The sequence below is a fragment of the Electrophorus electricus genome, chromosome 1 (genome assembly GCF_013358815.1).
Source record: "Electrophorus electricus isolate fEleEle1 chromosome 1, fEleEle1.pri, whole genome shotgun sequence".
NCBI lineage: Eukaryota > Metazoa > Chordata > Actinopteri > Gymnotiformes > Gymnotidae > Electrophorus > Electrophorus electricus.
Window position 1 is genome coordinate 31,940,068 of NC_049535.1, and position 20,000 is coordinate 31,960,067.

At 44.5% G+C, this 20,000-nt stretch overlaps 2 protein-coding genes across 4 annotated transcripts in view; one reads left to right on the forward strand and one right to left on the reverse strand.

Moving 5' to 3' along the window:
• Nucleotides 1–707: 707 nt before the first annotated feature.
• emc10 (ER membrane protein complex subunit 10) lies at nucleotides 708–5,454 on the reverse strand. 2 transcript variants are annotated; one of them, XM_027025666.2, is made up of 8 exons: nucleotides 5,334–5,454; nucleotides 4,984–5,047; nucleotides 4,767–4,879; nucleotides 3,237–3,350; nucleotides 2,868–3,052; nucleotides 2,505–2,595; nucleotides 1,613–1,715; nucleotides 905–994 (listed from the first exon to the last, which is right to left on the reverse strand). In XM_027025666.2, exons 1-7 carry the CDS (start codon nucleotides 5,427–5,429, stop codon nucleotides 1,629–1,631), a joined length of 750 nt encoding a protein of 249 aa, XP_026881467.1. In that variant the 5' UTR covers nucleotides 5,430–5,454; the 3' UTR covers nucleotides 905–994; nucleotides 1,613–1,628. The 2 variants fall into 2 exon arrangements, with proteins under 2 accessions (XP_026881466.1, XP_026881467.1); XM_027025665.2 differs by lacking the exon at nucleotides 1,613–1,715 and having other exon boundaries at nucleotides 708–994.
• Nucleotides 5,455–11,248: 5,794 nt separating this feature from the next.
• Nucleotides 11,249–20,000, forward strand: part of mybpc2a (myosin binding protein Ca) — a 41,165-nt gene continuing 32,413 nt past the window's right edge. Inside the window, exon 1 of one of the 2 annotated variants that reach the window (XM_035527353.1) lies at nucleotides 11,249–11,320. In XM_035527353.1, coding sequence (XP_035383246.1) covers nucleotides 11,299–11,320 — 22 coding nt within the window. In that variant the 5' untranslated portion in view covers nucleotides 11,249–11,298. The remainder of the gene's footprint in view (nucleotides 11,321–20,000) is intronic. The other variant, XM_027025669.2, reaches the window with a different exon arrangement.

A 20,000-nucleotide genomic window follows, 5' to 3' on the forward strand; every position in this document is an offset into this window, starting at 1 on the left:
GCACAGAATTAATAAATGAGACAAACTCAAACTGCTTTATATGATTCACTTATGTTGGGATATTTAAAATTTCCAGTAAAATTTCAAGAAAAGCCTACACGAGGTGTTAATCTGTACAGCCCCTATGCTAAAGACATGATGCTCCCTAGTGACTCAGGAATGTAGGACATGGGTACGACAGTTCAAGTCAATGAGTCTCTCTTCCCACTGCGATGATGTTGGCCGTACGTAACCACGGAACCCGAGGCTACTGCCAAAACAGTGCCTTCAGTTCATGGATACCATCCGTATATGCACTGTAGTGACTGACCGAAGGGTGGTGTTCCAAGAAGCATAACAGCAGTTCTCTACCTTCCATGCTGCATCTGCAGCCTGTGGTACCAGTACTATGGACCGTTATTTCAACACGTTTCCCTGTACTTAGAAAAGAGAAGAAGAAAGCACGGACCTAAAACACACAGGGCAGGTGATGACATCAATAATGAATCCAAGGTTTCAGATAAACAAGGTTTCATGTTCTTTTCTAATGATAGGAGAATAAATCAACATTATTGCTCCTGGTAATCAACCATACACTCATATTAGAAAACACTGGAGTTCCCTTTTAATGCACTAGTTCAGAAGAAGTGAACCATGCCAAACATCAACGGAAGCCCTCCTTGACTGTCTGGACCTTCCCCAACAGCAATCACCAGTCAAGTCAGAAATCATTTACAACACATTTTATTCAAGAAATCAGCAGTAAAAACAAACTAGCAGTGTGATTTCACATTAATCTCATTCAGAACCATTACTTAATTTACAAATACACATTTAGTTGCATGTATGTGCATGTTAAGTCATTACGTACAACTGGACTGCTAGCAAACAGTTCCTGTTGCCGCGGGAGTCATCGGCCGCCACCACTGGTTGCGCCTCCACCAGCTCCACCTCCAGACTGATCTTGAGCTCCCGACATCATCAGGAAGAGAACAAGGGGCACGATGTACATCCACTAACGAGGAGAAAGTGGGTAAAAGGACATGGTACATATTTCTGTTAACTGATCCATTTACACTGGGGTGGGGGATTGGTGAGTAAAACACCGTAAAGTGATCACAGATTAGTTGCAGTGCATAAGCCAGAGATTTGATCAACCCAGAGGGGAAATTCTCCCCTTTAGTTTCATCCTCTCTCTCCCTGTCCACTGTCTCCAAACCCCCATATTACAGTCACACCTCTGATAGAGAGTAGGCAGGAGTAAGGAGACTGATCATGAAGGATTAATGAGGTGAGTGACAGAGGACCATGAGAATGATCTTGCCCCATGAAAAAAGCCCCAGACTTGACCTTGACTGGTCACAGCCGGAATTCACCAATTTTGTACACTGAATTACCTTCATTTGGGGCAACTGGGCATTTGATCATGAGCCGGCAGGACAGGAAAGAACACGCAAGAAACCCAGGCAAGCAGAGTGAGATGGAAGCTGAAATTGTTTTTAACAGTATGATGGGGTGGGTGGAGATTGTGAAGGTACACACTCACTCACACACGCACACACACACACACACACAGTGAAGAAAACTGAAGGAGGGTGACCATGATCAGGGGAGCATAGTAAAGCTTCAGTACTTGAAATGTATGGGAATCAGCTCTGCTCTCTGGCACCCCCTGGTGGGGGCTGTGCTGAACTGGTGACCATGAGGAACACTGCTCCTCCCAGAATCAAATACCACTGGAACACAGCACAGACCAGCAAAGTCAACACAAAACATAGCTTGTCCACACACGCACAAACACACACACACACACACACACACACACACACACACACGCACAAAGCCAGGATGGGAACAAGACAGACAGCAATATCCATGAGAACTACTGAGGAAATATTCAGAGTTGGTTTGGGGCGTGGACACCAACCAAACATTTTCCAACAAACACCAATAGGCAGGTGGCTGAGGAACGCTCCAGAAAACCAGCCAGTGGAACTATTCTGAATGAAGGATGCATTTGAGAGACTTCGCAACGCTCACACAGAAGTGTGGGACACAAGACCACCGCTGATTCTGGTTACACTGGTGTTGGGGAACGTCGGGTTGTTGTGCTCTAGACTATCTGGCGCAAAGCAGCAAAACAGCAGGAAGTGATCTCTGAGCGCGCTCAGCGCAAGTCATGTGCACATTCAGTACCAAGCAACAGAACACCCCCAGTCACAAAACGAGGGCAAAACAAGAACACAACACAAACCTAACACACAAACTATATATAAACATACATAAATACATACACAAACTCTCACTTACAAATACACAGCCTACGGTCAACAAAAGTGGACGTTAAAAAGATCAAAGAAGAAACAGCAGCAAAGTGACAGGGAAAATAGTGGGATAAGTGAGAAAACCCAAGACAAAGGGTCTCCCAGCCTGTGGTTTGGGGTGGGACTTACAGGAGGTCACATGTTCAGCTCACACCATTATACCACTTTTGAGTTGTTTCCGTTCTGAGAGATGCTACTTACATATTTGGCAAAGAAGGATTTCTGCTCCTGCGGTTTTCCTTTCTTGTCCATTTCCTGTTCCATTCTCTCTATGTAGAGGGCCGTCTCGGGGCTGGAGGACCATGACACGGGACAGGTTAGAGACTGAGCAGCCAGAGACGTGACAGAGGCATGTCTCTGCAGGGACACACTGGCCTTCTCCACGTCTGTGCATGGATACTTGTGTTCTCGATGATCTTTGTGAGTACCATTCAAAACCCAAAAGCCAAACTATTCCTTTCCTGCACTCAATGTGCCACTAGGACCAATTAGATGCATGCAGGGAGTTTGTGTGTGTGTGTGTGTGTTGAAGAGATTCAAGGTTTTGCATGCGTGTTAACTCACGATGGTGCGTTGACTGGCGGCATGATGCTGATAGTGGTGTTAAACACTTCCAGGTCGACCTCATCCTCAACCTCTGCCCCCTGGCATGCCCCTGGCACAGTAACTATGGAGACCCCTATAAGGTATCCACTGACATCCGTGTGCAACGTGATGACATCACTAAGATGGGACTCCACAAGAGAGCACTGCAGAGAAAACACTTTTTTTGTAACACCATTTTGTATATATTCAGGCTGAGGTCAGTTAACTACTGACTGTGCATACAGAATATGAGTATAGAAAGAAAAGAGAACCCAGGCTATCGTAAACCTGTGAACGCCACACTGCGGTAAATCCACACCCACACTAACGGGACTGTTGGAGACCTACCGCTCTGACGAAGGCAGAAAGGTGGCCGTCCGGCTGCCTGTCCGTCTCCCGGTCTGCCTGCAGAGAGAGGCGGGGCACGCGGACCCGGTACAGGCCGTCCACCGCTGCAACATCCTGACCACGGAAACAAAGTGAGCTCTCAACAGGAGCTGTCCATACACAGCAGCTTCTCTTCTTTAAAACTGCAGGATGTAATTATTAAGTGTCTTCCTAGATATATCAGAATTTCATAATAAGACCACGGCAAACTGTGATATGTGGTATAACCGAGAAATGGATCTTACTACTTTCATTATTTTAGGCTTATGTTCACATTTTTCCAGACCTGAAATAGGCTTCTCCCACTTTTCCTTACAAGTCATAATCTTATCCCACTAGCTGACTGGGATCACTGCATTTTCAAACAGCTGACAGAGATTGCAGTCAGTATGGTATTTGTCTAAAAAGCTGCATGACACTTTAAGAAGCAAACCTCAAGTTGAAATAGCTATCACATTTGAACACCAAAAGGTCTTTCAAGCTTTCAAACAGTCACTGAATTTACTCTGCTTCTCTAAGACAAGCAAGTTAAAATTATTATGGTTCTATGCCTTTGTTGTCAAGTGATTTTGTGATTTCAACATTGGCACACGTGTGCGGAAGCGCCAATCCTGAGTAGGCAATGACCACAGAAAGGCCTTCATTAGCAATGATGATATAAGCTCTGCAGCTTACTTCTTTGAAGTCACAATGCTACTAACAGGATGTCTATGAAATTCTAAAATGTGTGATACATTAAGCTGAGCTGTGCTTTCTTTTCACTGTCTACAAAAGTGCCAATGGCAATTAGGTTATAACCACAGGAAGGCACTGGATTGCTTGAAAATAATATTAGCTCACTGATGTTAGATCCTAGTTCTAAACATGCGTGACTCACTGGTGATATTCATAAGTTAGGTTGTCCCTCTGACCTGTAGCTTTAAGAGATGGACAGCTTGTTAACATCTTAAGTTAAAACCACATACTACCATACCAAGGTATGTCTAAACTGCATACGCCTATACTACCATATGTATGTCAAAAACGCATACTATTATACAACAGCATGTCAAAACTGTATACTGGCATACCATGGTACATCAAAATTAGATGCTAGTATACTACCATACCAGTGTGTCGAAACCACATTCAACTATTCTACAACAGCACATTCTGTCAAAAGCCCCTACGTCCATACCATGCTAAGTTAAAACTGCAAACTACCTTACTACCATAGCACAATATGTCAAAAGAATGACACCATAATTACACTAGCTCAGCATGTCAAAACAGCGTAGTAGCATACTACCATACCACAGTATGTCAAAGCAGCTCGATATTCAGATTTAAAGATTATACCTCATGGATAACACTGACTCAACAGAGCGTTCGCATGCCGGATATTTGCACATGAACTAACAGCACTCAGAAAACAGCATCACACTACAGTTGTAGGATTTATGGTGTCGTTTGACGCCGACAGTTTTCATGCACTGAGGGGAAAGCCGTCACCTTGAGTAGACTCCTGTCCTCGTCAGAAAGCGACATCTGGGAGAAGGACACAACGTTTTCTCGCCCCGGCTTTACCTGCACAGTCCCACGCAAGCGAAACCTCGGCACGTCATCTGAGAGTGACAGAGAACCCCATAAAGCTCACAATCACATTGTCTGAAGGTCGAAAATCTGTCCAGGTTTCTCTGCTTGTCTTTGATGCACACACAACACTCACCCACTTCAAAAGAGTGTTCGATCGGCACAGACATCCCAGCCAAGTCTGACTCCACGATGTCTCCCTGCAGGGATTTGACACCAAAACATAGTCAGCACAGCAGTCCTATTCTGAGCACAGTATCAACAATGCAAATGAAAATAACAAATATGACTGGCATAAAACAATTCCTCCTGTTACGAATGACTATAGCGAACATACACAATGGGCTGTATATCTAAAAACCTACAAACGCGAGTCTTTTAGCCAGGCTAGCTAACACTTATTGCCTGTCAGGTAAAAATTCGCTGGTAAAATACTGTATAAGCTATCGATTAGTCCATGGGATCTTACAGTGAGGTATGACTCACCCTTCGACCATTATTACAATTTACAATCTCTGTGCAAAACCCTATAATAGTGGTTAAAATGACAACAACAAACGACAAATGCCTAGCAACGGCCATCTTGTCGGCGCAGCTGTGGTGCACAGGAAATACGTAACGAACGCGAAGGAAGAAGATGGCTTTAGAAAAACAAATCTTAGGGTCTTTTACTTTAAAACACGTGATAATTTACACGCATATATTATGAGAATTAATTCTAATTCTAATTAATTCTATAAACTTGTATATGTGTGTGTGTGTGTGTGTGTGTATGTATGTATATATATATATATATATATATATATATATATATATATATATATATATATATATATATATATATATATATATATATATATATATATATATATATATATGTATATACACACACACACACACACACACACACACACACACACATATACACACACACACACTCAGCATCCCTTTGGTCTGTTTGGCGTAGAGGAGTGTTCAGTGACATTTATACATTTATACATTTATACATCCATACATACATACATCCATTATATATATATATACATATATATATCTACCCTGCATCGACGGTAGAGGGTAGTAGCGTATTTTCCAGTAACTCAGCATCCCTTTGGTCTGTTTGGCGTAGAAGAGAGTTCAGTGACATTTATATTAGTACAATTAGATTTTATTATAATTATTATTACATTTAGCTTTTTGTAAAGTGCAGCTCACATGAGATGAGGAATCAAATTGCTTTGTAGTCCTCAAACGAACCAGATTTAGATATAGATTTATTACAGAGAGGTGGATAGTTGAGCTGTGGTTTGAGAGGTGGATGGTCGATCTAACTGGTGCTCTGGCCAACCAGATGCTGTGATCAATGAAGCACATTAGGTAGTCTGATGTTTCTCTGCTTGTCTCTCATGTTCTGGATGCCAAACTCACAGACCTTACAGCTTCGGTCTACTGGTCTTGCCACTGCCAAGACTGGAACCCTTTCGACTCCTTTACACTTCGGGAAAGCTGATGTAATGTAATGTAATGTAATGTAATGTTAGTTCGGTGGCAGCTGGGTGAGTCATTTGCGCAGCCTTTCTGCAGCATTGTACCGGATCATTCTTATTATAGCTATTACCTTTGAAGCTGACACCCTTCTCACCTCAGACAGCCCAGCGGTGGTATATTGTGCCAGTAGTCTAAGGCGCTGGACGACTACCTCAGAGTCTGTGCTTGTCACGGGCCCCACATCAGTGGCACAGCTGGCTAATACTGTCCCAGCCGATTCTCAAAGCTCAGTCACAGCAACACATCAAATGAGCTATTCTAGCGTGTTTCCACCATCTCTACACGCTTCGGTGCCTGTCTAGCCATCCTGTCCTTTGTCATCTTTAGTTTTGCAGTAGCATTTGAATTACTTTTCAAAAAGGAAACTATTTTTCTTGCTTTCAGCTGAATCTCAGCAAGCTCTTAGCTTGCTTCAAAGCCCCTTTTAACAGCGTATGTGCCATGCAAGGCACATTGTGTAAACCAGCCTTCTGCATTCCTGCTGTCACGTTAGCTGCGTTGTCAGTAACAATGCAAGTGATTTTGCCATTAAGCCTAGTTGGAGTTAAGAGCAGTGGTGGATTCCTCAATGTTCTCTGCTGTGTTCTCATCCATGTTTACAGATGTAAACATGTCAGCAGTAAGGTAAACAGATGAGGACTTTTGGACACTTGCTTTTTATTTCTCTAAAAATACAAAGTACTAATCATGAAACAGAATTGACATCACTTGAATGAGTAAAGCCCAATCCCATGAACGAAATCTTTGATGTGTTTGGAGTGAAACCATTCACAGACATATTCTATTAAGAGATTAAAGTGACCTTCTTGAGGTGGTCTAGAATCCGCAGCAGAGTCCCTGGAATGACTTGAGGATGTTTAGGATATAGATGTGGGGATATTGACGTTGTGTTAGTGTAGGAGCAGGACAGTCAAAGTACTTTCATGCCATCTCCAGTCAAAAATCCTTGAGTCTGGACATCAGTCCAACACTTTTATTCTCTTTTATCAGTTCTGTTCTATAATTTGAAAGGAAATTATACCTGAACATCCTCTGAGTAGAATCTGTGATTTATAACTCCGCAGTTAGTTTGACTGGCTGAAATTGGTGCTAACTGGGGGATTAGAACTAGGGAAGGAAGTAAAATCGCCTTTTTATGCATGCGGGTCATCAGGAAAAATTTGAAACAATTTCTGCGATCTTTTTCTGTTTTGAGGTTGTTTGGACATCCTCGGAAGAATGTCGGCGTCTCATTTGTGGGATCAGTGATGCACCTTGTAGCTGTCTTTGCACCAGTGCAACAGTTAAACGTTTTTCTCTGGGACCAAGTCAATTAACATGACTTCTAACACCAGTTTGGTCTCGGTAAAACAAACAAACCAAAACGTAATTCCTTTCAGCTTGTGGCTGGTGTTGTAGCCAGCATTAGGTTTGTCACGTGTGAAGAACTCTGACTGCTGTGCTGGGGGGGGGGGGGGGGTGATGTGGGGGAATTTTCTGCCCAGGGTCATGCAGTATGTTGGCCTGAAGGGGGTGCTGCAGAGCTGTCTGCTGGGAACACGATAAAAGAGTGTCCAGGAGTTCTGTTTCATTATATCCCCAAACACTGCACAGGGACTGAATCTCCAATTTCCTAACAGACAGACCACCATCAGTACGGGTGGGCAACTGCGCCTCATCCACCCTCACCCTCAGCACTGGAGCTCCTCAGGGTTGTGTCCTAAGCCCCCTGCTCTACTCACTGTACACCTACGACTGCACAGCCACTTCTGGCTACACAATCATTGTCAAGTTTGCTGACGACACCATCGTCATGGGCCTGATCTCGGACAACGATGAGAGGGCCTACCTGGAGGAGATTAAACACCTGGAAAACTGGTGCCAGGAAAATAATCTCCTCCTAAACGTCAGTAAGACAAAGGAGCTGATCGTGGATTGCAGCAAGAAGCAGGAGCGGCACTACGAAGCTGTGAGGATCAGTGGAACCACGGTGGAGACAGTAGATAGTTTCAGGTACCTTGGTGTTCACATCTCGCAGGACCTGTCCTGGTCCCGCCATACCAACTCCCTGGCAAAGAAGGCTCATCAGCGACTTTACCACCTCAGACGCCTAAGAGACTTCAGACTGCCCTCCAAGGTACTGCAGAACTTCTACACCTGCACTATCGAGAGCATCCTCACGGGGAACATCACAGTCTGGTTTGGGAACAGCACCAAGCAGGACAAGACAAGCACTCCAAAGGGTTCAGCAGAGCGCATCACTCACACGGAACTTCCTGACCTGCAGACCATCTACTACAAGAGGTGCCAGACCAAGGCCAGGAGGATTGTGAAGGACCCCACCCATCCCAACAATCGGCTCTTTTCTCTGTAGAGGTCAGGGAGGCACTTCCGCTCCCTGAAGGCCAAGACAGAGAGGCTGAAGAGGAGCTTCTTCCCACAGGCCATTCGGGCCCTGAATCAGGGAAACTGATAAACTGTGGGGACCACCACCACCATGTAACATAAGTGTAAATATGTTCAATTACCACCATGTAACATAAAAATTGTAAATATGTCATTTTACAAGATAGATCTGTACATTCTGTACATTGTGTGCATACATATATACACAACCATATACATTGTACATTGCGTATATAATCATAATATACATATATTGTACATACATTGTTAATATATTTTGTACATATATAGAATATATATTTCTCTATGCACCCCTGTTTTTCTTTTTCCTCAGTTTGGACAGAGCACTCTCAACCATTTCACTGCGAGTTATAATGTGTATGACTGTATGTGACAAATAAACCAAACTTGAACTTGAACAGTGCCTCAGGCTTTTAAACACTACTCAGGATGACTTCTGAATATACGTGCACATAGTTTGATGCACGTGGTCCAATCAAACCATCATGATTCTAGATAGTCACTCCAAACAATTCTGTCCCAAATTCATACGTTGTTCCATAATTTGCTCAAGTATATTTTACTTTATCCATAAACCTTAAATAAGGTTATCCAGTATTTGTAGGTTATCCTTCTTCACTTCCACCCCCCCGAGATGGTTCATTTTGACTCTGTCCCGATTCCCTCAGTTTTCCCAGTGCCTTGGTTCATGAGTAAGGAGCCGGGACCGTCTGAGACAATCTGATGGGTCCTGAGAAGCAGAGTTGAGAACCACTATGGCACAGTGTTGGACACCTTCAACTACTGCCCCCTACAGGCAACACGCGATACTAAGGTAAAGCCTTCCTGTTCCTTCATGCCTACAATTTGCAAAGAAGGTGACATCGTGTCATGAAAGCGTTGATTTCTTTGGGCTGTGTTGCGTGGCTGACCTCTGAGCAGAGAACCTGCAGCTGCTCACGCTCTCATTACGCTCGGCTCTAGCCCGGAGCTTGTGCTGTAGCTCGCTGCCACCTGCTCACGCTGTACAGTATGTAGTATGTCATGCTAGATTTCTGGGATCTTATGATGTAAAGGTCTGTTCTGATTTCATAAGTCAGAGCATGGGTTCCTATGTGACTCTTCGCAGCTTTGTAACTCTCTCTCTCTCTTACCCTCAAACCCACCAACACCAGTCCACATGTGAACCTGCGTTCCTGCTGGAAACTATGGCACCAGGGGCTGAGAGGCACCGCTGCTATGAGCAGCCACTGACGTTGTCCGAGTTCGCCATGCTCACATTTATACTACTATACTGCCTTTTTAACCTTTAAGAAAAATGCTGTCTTTGCTACTTGTCAATTTTTGTTACATTTTCGTCAAATTTCTGCCTGCTCATCTTTGGGCAATACGAGTGAAAAGAGTTGAAGAGCATTTTGAAATTCAGAAGCATCAGAGAGGATGACTTCAAAGTCTACTGTATAGGAAGTGTGCCATTTAGAATTGTAGATGTTGTTCACGATTCTGCTCCCGCAAATATTTGACTTATCATATCATATTTCAATCAGACAATGTTAGGACCGAACCTGACAAAACTAGCCAATAGCTAATTGGATTTTTTATGTTTAAAATTGTCTGCATGTAAAACACTAAATCAATGGCAGATAGGAAGTGAGGCCATATCTCTGTATGTTTTGAAAATTAACACAAACGTTTCTCTGGTAACACGTTGTGAAATTAGCCAAGAACTTTCATGTTCCTTGACTGTAGGGTGTGGTAAATAAGTAAACAGAAAGGGAGGACATGTATCAGGGGAGCTGTGTCTTGACCCAATTACCTGATACCTGCTCAAGTGTGTCCATGACGTTACATGTCCTTTTATTTTTTTATATATTATATATTTTACTACTACTATTATTATTAACAGCAACAGTGGTAATACATTTTTTATTATTATCATTCCACTATTCACAGGGATGGATGCAGTTGACACTTCAAGTGAAATATACATTCAAGTGAATTTAGTAAATGTCCTTACCTGATCAACCCAGTAAACCCAGTATAAAGTTAAACTGTGCAATCCTGCTCCCAATGGTCCTCAAGCTTGTGGAGAGACACTGTCAGTTGTCAAACAGCAATTGGTTCTGAGCTGTCTGCAGCACTTAATGGGCCTGTCAATACATCAGTCAAAATGTCAGTCAATTAATTACCACTTTAACTCCTGCCCTAATGAGATCAATTAACAGGTTCTTTCCAGGGTCACGCAATCTCCCATATCCCCCCTCCCCTCTCCTTCACTACTTCTTTCCTTAGACAACTTGGACTTTCTCAAGGTCTCAGGTGACACTCATTCTGTCACTCTCTCTGCTCAGCCTCGCTCTGTCACTTCCTTCTCTCTTCACCCTTCTCTCTCTCTCTCTTAAGGAGGGGGGGAGGACATGAGGGTGGATAAAAAGGGATAGCGAAGGAAAAGTGGACAGATCCACCGAGAAGAACGTGAGGGAGGGAACGAAAAGACAGAAATCGAGGTGACACCAGCATGCCTGAAGCGAAGAAGCCGGGTAAGCCTCTTCCTCTGCTGTCGGTCACCTGCAGCCCTGATAACCTGTTGCTTATGTGAATATATGCATAGCACATTTGTCGGGATTTGTTCATTTGTATGCTTAAATAATGTAAATATAAAATATAGATTTTATATAATCCACAGTATATGATGTTCATGTACCATCTCTGACAGCTGTATCATGTTGCACTGCAGTATGACAGTTCCCAGAATTCTATGCTGGTGTAAATGTTGAATCAGTCAGGCCTCCACCTGGAAATTCCAGGACCGTGGTTCTGTGGCCATGGTAACCTTTCTCTCACTGAATGATTGCAAACTAACACATGCAAATAAAAGCAAGGGCGGAACCAGGATTAAACACCCTGGGGAAAATTCATTTTGTATTTTTATAGAAGCAGTTGATTTGTTTAATATTGTAGTTTCTTATAAAAATGGTTTATACATATAAGACATTCCTTATAAAAAGGTTTAGACTGGTTTGAAGTTTCTTCTAAAAGGTTTAGATTGGTTTGCCAGTAATGACCAGGAAGGTCTTCCATTCAGATGCTGAGGATATGAGAGTCTCTAGGATCTCAGTGTAACATGTGACCAGCTAATTACTGAGTGGGAGTAGATATTGTAATAATACTGTATATATCTGTAGATGTAGTGATGATATATAGATCTGTAGATGTGGTGATGATATTATATAGATCTGTAGATGTGGTGATGATATATAGATCTGTAGATGTGGTGATGATATTGTATAGCTGTTTAGATGTGGTGATGATATATAGATCTGTAGATGTGGTGATGATATATAGATCTGTAGATGTGGTGATGATATATAGATCTGTAGATGTGGTGATGATATATAGATCTGTAGATGTGGTGATATTATATAGAGCTGTAGATGTGATGATATTTTATAGATCTGTAGATGTGGTGATGATATTATATAGATCTGTATATGTGGTAATGATATGGTGTAGATCTGTATATGTGGTAATGATATTGTATAGATCTGTATATGTGGTAATGATATGGTATAGATCTGTATATGTGGTAATGATATTGTATACATCTGTATGTGTGGTAATATTGCATGATACCATGCTCTTTCCTCAATTTTACTGCAAAGTACTTGAACCGTCAGCAATCTGAACGTTTACAAATCTGTCACTGTCAAATTTACGGCCAGGCAGTGCTCTGAAATATGGCCTGCTTTCTTGGCGCTGGTGAAGGCTCGTCTGTAAGCTTCATGGCACCATGAAAGCTGACAGCCACCGAATGAAGGAGCAGCCAACACGATGAACTGCATGTGGGAAACGTTACCCAGCATCTATTATCACCTCCCCGCCCCCCTCTACATGCCGCTCCTGCTCTCCTTGACGGACAACTCTAGAAAAGCACACATTATAAGCCTTTCATAACAGTGGAAATAAGTGTGACAGAACCACACCTATTTTGAGGGTTGTTTAGACGGACACAGGGACTGGGCGATCTTGCCTTGTGCCCTAGCAACGTGGCGGTCGTGAGCGTAAGCCATAGAAGCACGTGTAAGTGAGCGCTAGCTTTATATGGAGAGAAGCTGGGTGTATCACTTATGCTACCAGCTGTCATGGGTTTTTTTTTTTTTAAAGGTTTCCTTCATCTTATCTTCATCACTTTTTCCTTCCACTCGACCATAGCCCTCAGCGCCGTGGTGCCAAGACTGCTAGTATGACATGCTACACGGATCGGATCACAGACGCACAGCATTGCTTGAATCCCACCCTGCTACCTCTCACCCTCCTCTTGAAGCACAGCCTGTTATCTCACTCCCATTCTTTTGAATCCCACCCTGCTACCTCTCACCCTCCTCTTGAAGCACAGCCTGTTATCTCACTCCCATTCTTTTGAATCCCACCCTGCTACCTCTCACCCTCCTCTTGAAGCACAGCCTGTTATCTCACTCCCATTCTTTTGAATCCCACCCTGCTACCTCTCACCCTCCTCTTGAAGCACATCCTGTTACCTCACTCCCATTCTTTTGAATCCCACCCTGCTACCTCTCACCCTCCTCTTGAAGCACATCCTGTTACCTCTCCCCTCCTCTTCAAGCACCTTCTCCCTCTACTGCCACCCTCATTTCTATGCCTCTCCCTCACTAAATGGAGTGGTCCTCCATATTGTTGACCCCATAAAGTGACCTTTTTAGAGTTCAGCAGTGGTGACGGGTATCTTGTAGGGCTGGAGAGCGGCAAGATCTCAGAGAAGGCCCAAGAGCACACGTCCTGGAACAGCCTCCAGGACAGCGGCGTGGTCCTGGAGGAAAATGTGGGTGGCTTGGGTTCTTCCAACATAAGAGGGCATTTGGAAATGGTGATGACACGTTGAAAGAAAGCTTCTAATTCTCGATGGGTGGTGATGTTTCATAGCCATCGAATGATTACATATCGTCTGCAAGTTTCGTAAGTCCATGTAAAGGAGAATGCAGGAATTTCAGTGTCCATTTTTTTCTCCAAGAGTTGGAAACTATGATGGATAACGGGTCAGCACTAATGTGAAGAGGGCAAATGTCTGCTTAGATGGCTGCCATCAAGCAAATATGGTCAGACAGATGAGGCCAATAAGCTTGACGATAATTGTAACCAAGCCCCCACACAGATGTACTGATCTGATATGCAGTTAAAAGATTCTTCATTGTCACATTTGATCTTTTTTAGAATCTGTTGGAATTTGTTTACTGTTTTGAAAACATGATTCTGAAAAGACAAAAGTGTTCAAGTCAATGAGCAAAGCTGTAAATTGATCTTGTTGCAAAAACATTACTGTGGGATTCAGAACAATGTTTGTCAGCACGTTGCCAGGGGACCCCTGCCTGGTCCAAATGTACCTTTTCCCAGCTATCAGCAGGTCTAACCCCAACAGACCTGAACCCAGCAGACCTGAACCTAATAGACCTGAACCCAGCAGACCTGAATCCAACAGACCTGATCCCAGCAGACCTGAACCTAATAGACCTGAACCCAGCAGACCTGAATCCAACAGACCTGATCCCAACAGACCTGAACCTAATAGACCTGAACCCAGCAGACCTGAATCCAACAGACCTGAACCCAGCAGACCTGAACCTAATAGACCTGAACCCAGCAGACCTGAATCCAACAGACCTGACCCCAACAGACCTGAACCTAATAGACCTGAACCCAGCAGACCTGAATCCAACAGACCTGATCCCAACAGACCTGAACCTAATAGACCTGAACCCAGCAGACCTGAATCCAACAGACCTGAACCCAGCAGACCTGAACCTAATAGACCTGAACCCAGCAGACCTGAATCCAACAGACCTGAACCCAGCAGACCTGAACCTAATAGACCTGAACCCAGCAGACCTGAATCCAACAGACCTGACCCCAACAGACCTGAACCTAATAGACCTGAACCCAGCAGACCTGAATCCAACAGACCTGATCCCAACAGACCTGAACCTAATAGACCTGAACCCAGCAGACCTGAATCCAACAGACCTGAACCCAGCAGACCTGAACCTAATAGACCTGAACCCAGCAGACCTGAATCCAACAGACCTGAACCTAATAGACCTGAACCCAGCAGACCTGAATCCAACAGACCTGAGCCCAGCCATTAGGAACTCTCTGCTCTGGCATAAACAGGGATGGTCTGACGGTCTGACATCACATGATTATAGCTGCTATTACCCAATTAGTCCAATAATGGGGTTCACTTCTTCTAACATCCCTCTTTTCACACCCTGAGTTTGATTGCTCCAAAACCCACGACCCCCCCCACCCCCAGCCGTGCTTCCTGGAAGGCTGCTGGGCTTCCGATGGGCCATAACAGCTGTGTGCCTCTTGTGACAGCTGTGTGCCTCCTGCCTCCTGCAGGACACAGAGCTCTGGGATGTGACCTCTCAGAGGTGTCAAGGTGTCGGTGAAGGCAGCGCCTGCCAGGCCAGTGCCGGGACACCTGCTCATCAGGCCGTTGCCCTCGTCTGGTTTCCGGTGTGTCGTGTCTCGGTACAGAAGCCAGGCCTCACACACACACCCCGAGGGAAACCACAACAAGCGCTGCTGCACGATAGAAAGAAAAAAGGGTCGAACTTCCTGCCTTCTTCAAAACATCACCTTTGACCTTGCTCTCTTTTCTTCCTCTCTCGTTCCTTCCATCCTGCACACTCTCATGTTCTCCCCTTTTGCTGTCACTCAAACCCACACGCACGCACGTCCACGAACACACACAGGAAGCAGACACACACATGCGTACAAACACCCACCCACGCATGCGGCGTCGGGCCAGTGTCTTCTGTGTTCCAGGGCTGCGTTACTTCATGTCTCTGTTATCTCCATGGCTCGTCTAGCATGCGTGACACTCGTGATGAATGGCCGACAGATGGGACACTTCTTGGACAGTTCAGCCAACGGCTCCAGCTGGTCCTTAACGGCCTTCGTATATCATCACATACTTCTTCACAAAGCTTGTTTTATTTCGGTTTGTGTCCTAATGTTTATTTGTAGGATCCCCTTGGTTGTGTTTGTGATTGTTCATATACAAAGGTTTAGAGCCCAGACAGACAGATGTAACGGAGCTGTACCTCATGGGGACATACGTTTGATCTACTTATTGATTAAACATAAAGAATATTGTGATTGTTATCTGACACCTGCTAAGTTCAGTTTTTTAAGTGAATTACAATTCGGGTGCCTGGTGTTTTATGCAGCTTGAAATGTAGAGCTCCACTGTTAAAAGCTATTTCAGAAGTGCATAGATACTTGACTTTCTTGTAACATTTTCAGTCATAATCTTACAGTTTGATGTGCTTCACTGATAACGTCTTTTGTCAAAATGGATGCCAGCGTTCCAGTTTCAGCAAATGCCTTGTGCTGCTGACACTAATGAGGCTTTTCCTGCAGGTTACACTTGCAGCTATGCTGCCAATATAGTGATGCACCATGCTGTGGAAACAGAACACTGTAAACAAGTCTCTGCAGTGTTAAACCACAAAAACATGAGTAGGAATTTGTGTAAAACATGTGCATTTATTGTGCCCCCCCAACCCGTGACCTCGTGACCCCGTGACCCCATGACCCCTCAACATGTGACCTGGATCTGTCCACATTAGTGCAGCTCTTTCTGCGTGCTGTCCAGACCTCTGCTGCTCATCACTGTATGTGTGTGATATCAGCCAGCTCTTTGCCACAAGCATCTGATCTTGTTATGATCTCCCCAAGTTATCCGCGGAAGGGCATGGGGGGGTGCGGCGTTGAAATGTGGCACCGCACATTTTATAGCTTCTGTGCAATAAGACAACTCATTCGCCTGGACAGGTGTCTGCTGAGCAAGCTTGTCCTATAAAAACAAATCTAGTCCTAACGCAACCCGCATATCCACCGCGGTAGGCAGAACCGGAATAGACTGTCATAATCTTGTCTGGAGACGCTTCTCTAAAAATAATTCACAACTGTTCCTCTGTTAGAGATAAACGAGTAAGATTTAATCCAGCGCTTCCAGCAGCACGCTCTTTATGGAGCTCTTTATGGGAGTGATGGCGTAGTGTATTTAGTTTGGATGCGGTCATTCCAGAGGGTTTTAGAGGAATGAGGCTGGGAGCTGCTAAATGGTCTAGGAGTGGAATCCCAGAACACTGCCATGGTCATGCACAGGACTGATGGATTTAGTCAAACATCCTCTAATACCCCCTACCTCCTACCACCATAACCCAAGTTAGAAACCCCTACACTTAGTCCCCCCGTATCGCTCTCTAGCCCTACAATAAGAGGGGCACAAACATTTGCGTGTTCCGTCATCCAGTTTTGCCACTGTCTGCCGAAGTGCCTTCTGTTCCTGTAGACCCTGAGCTGTGCTATAATTAAGGGCTGGAATAGTGAGCCAGTGTTCCAGACCTAGCTGTTCATCGCACGTGGGCTTCAGGGCCGCGACGCGCCAGCTGATGGAGCTGTAACGTCCTCGGGGAGGGATGAACATCCATGCTCGTGTTTACAGCATGCGGCGCACCAAGGAGTACAAAGGTCAGAGCCTCTTAACACGCTGTCAGACCTTGGTGCGAGTGTGTGTGATACTCTGCGACAGGTCTGTGAAGGGCACACGCGCAGCGGAAGGCGACACACACTTGGCAGCAGTAGCACACCACACCTTCTACGTTCATGCAAGGTGTGCGTGGAAACGTCTAGATAACTGCTGCATCGCGGTCCTTGCAGAGCGATACCTGGGCCCAGCTGATTTCTTCGAGTGAAAGACGAGGAAAGGTTGGGCGCATAAATAAAACAAACACGTTGAAGACTGTGAGTGTTGAAAAAGAGAAAATTAATGAAGGAGGAAGGAATGATAGCCAGTGAGTGAACAAGAATGGCAGAGAGAGAAGGAGAGTGATGAGGAGAGTGATGAGGAGCACTCAGACTCAAACTCTTTGCTTTGGCTAAATTGTAGCTGATATAGTCTTGCCAATACAACTATTTGAATTGTATTTAATTACATTCCAAGTTTCAAGTTTCAAGTTCAATTTCTTCTACAATTTTATTTATATGAAATTTATTATTCATCAGTAAAAGTTTTTTCAGAATTTCCTATTTGTTTCCTTTTGTTTCACACCTTATTTACTATTTTAATAAAGCACTATGACAACCACAGCACAAGAAAGCATTTTGTTTTTTTCTTAAAAGTGCTATATAAATAAAATACACCATTTTATATTTTTATATTTTAGATGTTTTTTTGTTTTTTTTCCCCAGCGGTTTCAGGAGTTTCCTGATCACCGTCTCCTGCTATAAAGCTACAGTTTTATCAGCTGTGTTTCAGTCTCTGGTGCGTTCTTTTTACCGAGCATCAAAATAGCAGTACGGTCAGGTGATCATTAGCAGGGCTTCCCTGACGCAGTAATGGATATGAACGCTCAGCAGTATGTCAGTCTCCATGTTTGGGTGGGAAAAAGCTCTGGATAAAATGATTGTAGGTGTGTATATATAGAGATATGTGATGATGGAGTGATATAAATTGGTATTTATAGACATGCCAATTAAAGAGTGGAACTGAACCACTCGTTTACACTTTTCTCGAGTGATATTAATGAAATGAAGCCCAGGTATCTGATTCTGTCACCTCCTGCGTTCAAATAAGCAGAGGCTAAATGCAGCTTCGCTCCGCAACACCATGACCTCTCTCTCCAAGTCTCTGTCTCCCTCTGCTCTCTCTCGTTCTGTCTTCAGCCAATTAGTGCCTTGATCTCATAGAGACTCTGAGGTGATGAGACAGTAGGGACTCATTACTGCATTACATAAACCACTGCCCTGTACACAACACACCACTGTCCTGTACACAACACACCACTGCCCTGTACACAACACACCACTGTCCTGTACACAACACACCACTGTCCTGTACACAACACACCACTGCCCTGTACACAACACACCACTGCCCTGTACACAACACACCACTGCCCTGTACATAATACACCACTGTCCTGTACACAACACACCACTGTCCTGTACCCAACACACCACTCCCCTGTACATAATACACCACTGTCCTGTACACAACACACCACTCCCCTGTACATAATACACCACTGCCCTGTACACAACACACCACTCCCCTGTACATAATACACCACTGTCCTGTACACAACACACCACTGCCCTGTACACAACACACCACTGCCCTGTACACAACACACCACTGTCCTGTACACAACACACCACTGCCCTGTACACAACACACCACTGTCCTGTACACAACACACCACTGCCCTGTACACAACACACCACTGTCCTGTACACAACACACCACTGTCCTGTACATAATACACCACTGTCCTGTACATAATACACCACTGTCCTGTACACAACACACCACTGCCCTGTACACAACACACCACTGCCCTGTACATAATACACCACTGTCCTGTACATAATACACCACTGTCCTGTACACAACACACCACTGCCCTGTACACAACACACCACTGTCCTGTACATAATACACCACTGTCCTGTACACAACACACCACTGCCCTGTACACAACACACCACTGCCCTGTACACAACACACCACTGTCCTGTACACAACACACCACTGTCCTGTACACAACACACCACTGTCCTGTACACAACACACCACTGTCCTGTACATAATACACCACTGTCCTGTACACAACACACCACTCCCTTGTATATAACACACCACTGCCCTGTACACAACACACCACTGCCCTGTACACAACACACCACTGTCCTGTACACAACACACCACTGTCCTGTACACAACACACCACTGCCCTGTACATAATACACCACTGTCCTGTACATAATACACCACTGTCTTGTACATAATACACCACTGTCCTGTACACAACACACCACTGCCCTGTACATAATACACCACTGTCCTGTACACAACACACCACTGCCCTGTACACAACACACTACTGCCCTGTACACAACACAGCACTGTCCTGTACACAACACACCACTGCCCTGTACACAACACACCACTGTCCTGTACATAATACACCACTGTCCTGTATATAACACACCACTGTCCTGTACATAATACACCACTGCCCTGTACACAACACACCACTGTCCTGTACACAACACACCACTGCCCTGTACACAACACACCACTGTCCTGTACACAACACACCACTGCCCTGTACACAACACACCACTGTCCTG